This window comes from Gymnoscopelus braueri (assembly GCF_963280865.1).
Source record: "Gymnoscopelus braueri genome assembly, chromosome: 6".
Classification (NCBI taxonomy): domain Eukaryota; kingdom Metazoa; phylum Chordata; class Actinopteri; order Myctophiformes; family Myctophidae; genus Gymnoscopelus; species Gymnoscopelus braueri.
The window spans coordinates 651,651-660,000 of record NC_137607.1 but is presented as its reverse complement, the minus strand read 5'-3'; the positions used below and the strand labels follow the sequence as shown (position 1 = coordinate 660,000).

At 40.6% G+C, this 8,350-nt stretch overlaps 2 protein-coding genes across 2 annotated transcripts in view; one reads left to right on the top strand and one right to left on the bottom strand.

The window, feature by feature from the left end:
• Window positions 1–7,984, top strand: part of LOC308086384 (syntaxin-6-like) — a 26,676-nt gene extending 18,692 nt beyond the window's left edge. Inside the window, exon 8 of the mRNA XM_080429904.1 lies at window positions 4,762–7,984. Within this exon, the coding sequence (XP_080286030.1) occupies window positions 4,762–4,838 (77 nt within the window). The 3' untranslated portion in view covers window positions 4,839–7,984. The remainder of the gene's footprint in view (window positions 1–4,761) is intronic.
• Window positions 1–8,350, bottom strand: part of fam174c (family with sequence similarity 174 member C) — a 254,975-nt gene that overhangs the window by 41,331 nt on the left and 205,294 nt on the right. The window lies entirely within an intron of this gene.

Sequence of the window (8,350 nt, the reverse complement as noted above, 5' to 3'; positions counted from 1 at the left end):
AATTACGGGTCATCCAACTCTTGATGTCTATAAGACATGCTTGAAGTTTAGCCAGTTGATCTGTTTCATCTGGCTTCATCGATAGATATAATTGTGTATCATCTGCATAACAGTGGAAATGTATAGTGTTTCCTAATTATCTCACCTAAAGGAAGCATATATAGAGTAAATGGTATTGGTCCAAGTACAGAGCCTTGTGGAACTCCGTATTTAACCTTTTCGTGTAATGAAGGTGTATCGTTAACGCTTACAAATTGAAATCTGTCAGACAGATAGGACTCAAACCAGTTCAATGCAGCACCCTTAATGCCAACCAAATGCTCTAGTCTCTGCAACAAAATATGGTGATCAATAGTATCAAATGCAGCACTGAGGTCCAACAAAACCAGTACAGAGAGAAGGTTGTTATCGGATGCAATCAGGAGGTCATTTGTGACCTTCACCAATGCCGTCTCAGTGCTATGGTGTGCTCTGAATCCTGACTGAAAAGCTTCAAATAGCTTGTTGTTATGTAAAAAGTCACATAACTGCTTGGCGACTGCTTTCTCAAGGATTTTAGAGAGAAATGGAAGGTTCGATATAGGTCTATAGTTAGCCAAAATGCCTGAGTCGAGAGTAGGCTTCTTGAGGAGAGGTTTGATGACAGCTACCTTAAAGGACTGTGGTACGTAGCCCGTCAGCAGAGACATATTGATCATATCGAGTAGGGATGCACCACCCGGGGTCAGGACCTCTTTTTGGAAGATGTGATCATTAAAGTGAATTCGGAGAGCTCGACCGGAGAGAAACTGTCCAAATATACACTGTGTCGTACAGCCACTTCTGAGGATACTACATCGGAGGGTGGTCCAGTAGGGGCTGAGAGTAGTAGGTTATCAATACTATCTCTGATAGTATTGATTTTACCATTGAAAAAAATCATGAAATCATTGCTGCTGAGGGATATAGGAATACGTGGATCAGTAGAGTCATGACTTTTTGTCAATTTGGCTAGAGTGTCAAAAAGGAACCTATGGTTGTTTTTGTTTTCCTCTATTAACCCATTAACTGCCATTGCCAGAGATTTTTCATAGAAAAAGTAAAGTACTCAGGAGCCGAGATACAGAATTTTTAAGTTTTAAGTTAACAAGGAAGTGGATAGGAGTCTAGATCTTCGAAAAATCATATCTCCTTGGTCTTTGGGTCAAATTTTTTTTTAGTTCACGTAGATCTACGCGATTGGCACGTGGCGGCTTTAAATAGGTTCGCGTAGATCTACGTGATTGGCACGTGGCGGCTTTAAATAGGTTCGCGTAGATCTACGTGATTGGCAGTGAATCAGTTAACACATCGACCGCCAGAGGTTAATCTCATAATGTACTCACCAGTGCCAAGGTGTTTTTGTTGTTTTTTTGTTTTTTTCATGTCGCCATAGATCTTGTTAAAATCCTTAAGATTGAGCTCTACACGGTCTGTTTACATCCGCGAGATCTCCCTGTATCTCCCAGTGAAGATCGCGTGTCAAACGGGGCATCCATGTTGTAGTTAGAGCGGATTACGTTAAACAGTGAAATGCGAGGAGAAAAAACTACAGGAAGAGAATTGAGTTTCAGTTTCGTCTGTAGAATGGTAGCGGGCGTGATCGTCAAAACCGGATCCCAAATAATTCTATTTCCGGTCATCAAACCGGAAACGGAAGTGGATCAAAAAATCCGAAGATCCGAGATCCGAAAGTGCACCCGGACCGCGCATGCGCGAAAAGACCGCAGCCCGTAGGGCTACGGTCTCGGCGCTTAACAGTTGGATTTAACGGACCGTAGGACTACGTTCTTGGCGGTTAATGTGTTAAAGGAGCAACAGAGTCAAGCGTTGTCTGAAGGGAGCCTGTGACACTATCAACAAGGTGATTGACCTGAGAGGGGCTATAAGTATAGAGATCTTCAATTGTGTTGGAATATACTGAGTTGATGGCTGATGGTATTGCTTCTTTAAATTTGCCCACAGCACTATCGGATATATTTCTACCAAATACATTTTTGTCCAATGGTGAGTAATCAATTAATGTAAAATCAAAGGTTATTAAATAGTGGTCGGAGAGGTTCTCATTATATGGGAAGACTATGAGATGTTCAATTTCAATACCATAGACCAAAACCAGGTTGAGGGTATGGTTGAACTTGTGAGTAGGTTTATCTACACACTGAGAGAAACCGATTGACTCAATTAATGTAATAAACGCTTTACTGAGGCTATCGGTTACTACATCCACGTGGATGTTCATGTCGGCAGCCAAAATGATTCTATCAGAGTCTAGGACTAGGCGTGATAGAAACTCTGAGAATTCAGATAGAAATTCAGTGTAGGCCCCAGGAGGGCGGTACACTGTAACAAATAATAAAGGCTGTAATGATTTCCAGCTTGGGTGTGAAAGAGTGAGAACTAGACTTTCAAACGTTTTGTAAGTCAGCCTTGGTCTGGGGCTGACTATTAAGCTTGAGTTGAATATGGCTGCAACTCCACCTCCAGTCTGGCCGGTGTCTCGAGGAATATGAGCATTTGTGTGACTTGGTGGGGTGGCTGTATTTAGACAGACGTATTCTTGCTCACCCAGCCATGTTTTGGTAAGACAAAGTAGATCAAGATGGTTGTCTGATATGATTTCATTTACCAATACACCTTTATAGCGTAGAGATCTAATGTTCAGGAGTCCACATTTAATAATTTTGTTTTGTGGCACTACTGCATTAATTTTGATATGTGCCAAGTTTTTATGCACAGCTCCTCGAACCCTTGGTTTCACATGCCTAGGGGGTCGAGTAGTTTCAATTGTTCTGATTTGTAGGGTAGGTGGCTGCTCTGGTGGAAGCACAGAGAAGCGTGTAGGACTGCAACTCTGCTTCCTGATCCCAACTCTGGGTGGTCATAGTTTATTGATAGACTCGTCTATATTTCTAGAGATGAGCGCCGCACCATCCCAAGTTGGATGTATGCAGTCTCTCCCCATCAGACCAGTGTTCCCCTCGAAAGTTTGCCAATGATTTATAAAGCCCACGTTATTATCTGGACACCACCTTGATAACCAGCGGTTGAATGAAGACATACGGCTGTACATCTCATCACCAATCATATTTGGCAGGGGACCAGAGAAAACTACGGAGTCCGACATTGTCTTTGCGTATGTGCACACAGACTCAATGTTTAACTTTGTGATCTCTGATCTCTTAAGTCGTGTGTCATCATTGCCACTGCAGTGGATTACAATTGTATCATAACGTTTATGTTTACTTTTAGCCAGCATTTTAAAATCTGATTCGATGTCGCCCGCTCTGGCCCCGGGGATGCATTTGACTTTGGTCCCTGGTGTCACTAACTTCACGTTTCTCATTATAGAACTACCAATAACCAGAGTTGTATTCTCAGTGACACGCGGAGGGGGCGTGTCACAGAGTGGGGCTGACGTCTCACTGCTAAACTCAACGGGTGTAGCAGCGAGTGGGGAAAATCTGTTTGAAACGTGAAGTGGTTGGTGTCCCGTGTGCTTTTGTTTATTACTACGCTTACGACCAGGAGCAGTCACCCAGCCGTCTTGGGTCGTAGGGTGCGTGTGGGGACTATGATCAGTCACGATCGGTGACCGTGACTGGTAATGTCCCCCTGTTGCACGGGAGCAGAGGCTAGGCTAAAGTGAGCACCGCTAGCTATGGTTTCCTCTAGCCGCCAGAGCCTCTCCTCCATCGCTGTAAACACACAGCACTTGTTACATACATCCGTACATTCAATAAAGTCGTCGGAGTTGTAACTATACATGAGACATACAGCACAGCAGAGAGGATGAGAGCGAGACGGGAACCGGGGGGGGAAGGAGTAAGAAGCCATCGCCCAGCAGCCCAGGGTAGCCGCTAAGCTAAAGCTAAAGCTAGGCTAATTGTAAAGCCAACAACCAACGGCAAAGTTGGTCCCTTAGCTAGACAATCAGCCCAAGCAGCGATAAAGTCGCCACACAGTAGAGAGATAGGGTAGTAGTTAGCAGTGGCAGTGTGTGTTTAAATCACAACAATACAATAATATCAACGTTAGCGTCTTGCTAAACGATATACGTCTCGCTAGCTCAGACAGTACAGGAAGTGACGTAACACGCTTACCGTCGGGGCTACGTCAGGGTTGCCAGGTCTGTGTGTCATCATCGAAGCTAGACAAGAACTATGCCATGAGACTGAATTCACAATCCTACACAGAGCTGCCTCTAGTTCTGTACTTCACAGACACCAGGATACTCTATATATATATATTTAGGATAAGTCATGGAAGGGGAATCTTCTGAGAGCTTCCTGAGCATCCAAGATAATTCACTTCAGACACGCGTGTGTTAATAAAGTATATTAATAATCAATGTTCTCATTCAGACCCCTATAATGTATAATATAATATAATGTATGCATATTCTCATTCATAATATATATAATAATAATATAACATAATATAATGTAAATAATGTATAATATAATATAATAATATAATGTTTATAATGTATAATATAATATGATAATATAATGTATAATATAATATAATGTATGCATATTCTCATTCATAATATATATAATAATAATATAACATAATATAATGTATATAATGTATAATATAATATAATAATATAATGTTTATAATGTATAATATAATATGATAATATAATGTATAATATATATAATAATAATATAACATAATGTAATATAATGTATATAATGTATAATATAATATAATAATATAATCTATCTTCTCATTCAGATCGTAGACAGTGGTGCGCCATCGGAGTCTTGTTGGGGATCCTCTTTGTTGTTCTACTGCTCTTCTTCATTCTCTGATGGACACACCTGATCTACAAGCCCTCATCCACCCACAGACCTGATCTACAAGCCCTCATGCACCCACAGACCTGATCTACAAGCCCTCATCCACCCACAGACCTGATCTACAAGCCCTCATCCACCCACAGACCTGATCTACAAGCCCTCATCCACCCACAGACCTGATCTACAAGCCCTCATCCACCCTGCACACCTGATCTACAAGCCCTCATCCACCCACAGTGATGGTTGGCCACGCCCCCAGTGATGGTTGGCCACGCCCCCAGTGATGGTTGGCCACAAATCAGCAAACATGCTTTTGTTTACACTCCAAATGTCCCCTTAATGTCCCTTAAGTTCATTAATTAATGACACTTTATTTATTTAATACTTTATTAGTAAAGAAATGGGAACTTGTTTCCATTGTGGTCCTATGTATTCAATTCATCAACATAGCAGAGTATTAAATCAGTATTAAACCGTTTTGAAAGAAACAAGTAATGAAATAATGACAGTTTATTGATGAGGTTTATTGTTAAAGTGTAACGAGATGTTTACAACATGTCATGTTTACACCCAGCTCTCTGTTGCTAGGAAACAACCTCCACGGACCTGATTGGTCACATGACTTCTATCCCATGACGCTTCGTCCAATCCAGTCAAACTGTGGCTTATGTTTAATTAGTTCATTAAAAGTCTGCCTGTTACACAGACTAATAATGTAATGTTTGTTCTGTTTCATCTCATCTCTACTTTAAACTAAAGCTACAATCTGTACCTTTTATGTCTCTCCTGACGCTAGAGCGCTAAAGAACTACAATATAGATGGAGCTAAAGAACTACAATAAAGATGGAGCTAAACGAACTACAATATAGATGGAACTAAACGAACTACAATAAAGATGGAGCTAAAGAACTACAATATAGATGGAGCTAAAGAACTACAGTAAAGATGGAGCTAAACGAACTACAATATAGATGGAACTAAACGAACTACAATAAAGATGGCGGAGCTAGAGAACTACAATAAAGATGGCGGTGTGTCTAGTGTCCAATCCGGTGATGACCCGACACCAGTAAATATCACAATGGAAGAGTAGAGAGACCATTTTATGAACCCATTTAGACCTGGAACACCTATACGTTATTATAGAACACCTCTGTGTGTACAGTATGATGTACAGTATGATGTACAGTATGATGTACAGTATGATGTACAGTATACCAACATTACGTTTTTCATAAAACGTAGGTCAGGATTTTGAAGGCGTTTTAGGTCTGAATGGGTTAAATACTCAGAGGTGAAACAAAGTCACTGTTTTGCAAGTACAAATACGTCTCAAGTCTTTGCTCTTGAGTCCCGAGTCAAAACTGACAAGTCCCAAGTATAGTCCCAAGTCCTAAACGTTTTGTTTCAAGTCCCAAACGAGTCTTACGTTTGTGTAGGAACCAAGTCTTACGTTTGTGTAGGAACCAAGTCTTACGTTTGTGTAGGAACCAAGTCTTACGTTTGTGTAGGAACCAAGTCTTATGTTTGTGTAGGAACCAAGTCTTACGTTTGTGTAGGAACCAAGTCTTACGTTTGTGTAGGAACCAAGTCTTACGTTTGTGTAGGAACCAAGTCTTACGTTTGTGTAGGAACCAAGTCTTACGTTTGTGTAGGAACCAAGTCTTATGTTTGTGTAGGAACCAATGACTTGAAAAGTCTCAAGTCTAGAGAGCTGAGGTCAAGTCAGCTCACGTGTCAGTTGGAGTTGAAATATTTTTTGATTTGATCAAACCGCACGTCTACAGTCATAACATTTGTGACTGGAGTCTAAGTCGAGTCTCCAGTCCCAAGTCTCGAGTTCACAGCTCTGCCAGTTCTATTATATTAACATACTGTACCGTACAGATATACTAGTTCTATGATATTAACATAATCTACCTTACAGATTGATTCAAATAACCTTGTATTCATTACAATACGTTCCAGATTGTTGCTTTACAACAGAGTATTGAACCGTGTAACACAATATATCATTTTGTGGTATACTATATTGTAGTATACTGTACTATTTGTTCATTTTACTTTGAAATGTGTTGTAAAAATTGCTCCACAGTTTGAATAACCACTGTCTTTGTTTTCTGTTTGTTTGAACAGCTCTGTGGTCCAGAAACAAACACTAATGTACTAACTATACAGTAACCATGTTTCTAGTATACTATTTATACAGTATATACTCATGTTTTAGTATACTATTTATACAGTATATACTCATGTTTTAGTATACTCATGTTTTAGTATACTATTTTGGCAGTTAGCGTGCACATGCTAGGTACTACGGTTTCTAGACAGGAAGTTGTGTTGACAAACAGGAAATGACACGTACTGTTGTGTTGACAAACAGGAAATGACACGTGTTGACAAACGCCACTGAGGTGTGACTTACAAAGTAGCACCAAAAACTGCATAATCATCATTTAATTGTTTCATTAACAATATGTTATGTTTTATTTGAGACAATAGACACTCCTGATGACAAGACTGTCTGTCTGTCTGTCTGTCTGTCTGTCTGTCTGTCCTACAGAGACAAACAACACTGTCTGTCTCTCTCAGTGAAGCTTAGAAAACTGTCTCACCAAACGTATTGGTGAGACAGAAATGGTTTTGTATCATTTATGCGTTTATTATCATATATTCTTCTTCTGTTATTTAGTTGATGTGAATGCTGTGTCATCCTGTTGTTTGTCTCTGTAAACAAACAGATGTGGAATTGTCCAATCAAATCCATTAGCTGGTCCCAGTAGGCGGGGCAAAGACTTGGATATGACCAATCATCTGTGTGTGTGCGTGTGTGTGGTTATTGATGTGATGCCAGTTGAGCTCTGACGCTCTGTGATTGGCTGTGACGTGCGGAGGGGGAGGGGCTTGTTTTGGTGCCACGCTGTTAGAGTCAGAGTCAACGTAACGACTCATCACATGAACCAAAATGAGCGCCTCTGCCGCACACTTAAGCCAATCACAGCAATGGGGGCGGGGTTTGGGATTCACCTCCATGCTGATGTGACTGTTAATGCCCCTCCCTCAAAAAACAGACTATTTACCCCTTGAGCCCTGTGTGCTGATGTCTGATTGGCTGTGGAGACTGGTGTTCATTTCAATAAAATTCTGAATGACGTGATTGGTCAGTTAGTTTTCTGTTCATTTATTTACAGAGATGGTGGAAGAAAGAATAGGCCACGCCCACACTGTCTAAGGAAAATAAATGAAATCATTGTAATCCTGTGTGAACGAGGACTTCTATTGGCCCTTCAACAAGAACCCCCATTCTATATGACTATACCCCCATTCTATATGACTATACCCCATTCTATATGACTATACCCCCATTCTATATGACTATACCCCCATTCTATATGACTATACCCCCATTCTATATGACTATACCCCCATTCTATATGACTATACCCCCATTCTATATGACTATACCCCCATTCTATATGACTATACCCCCATTCTATATGACTATACCCCCATTCTATATGAC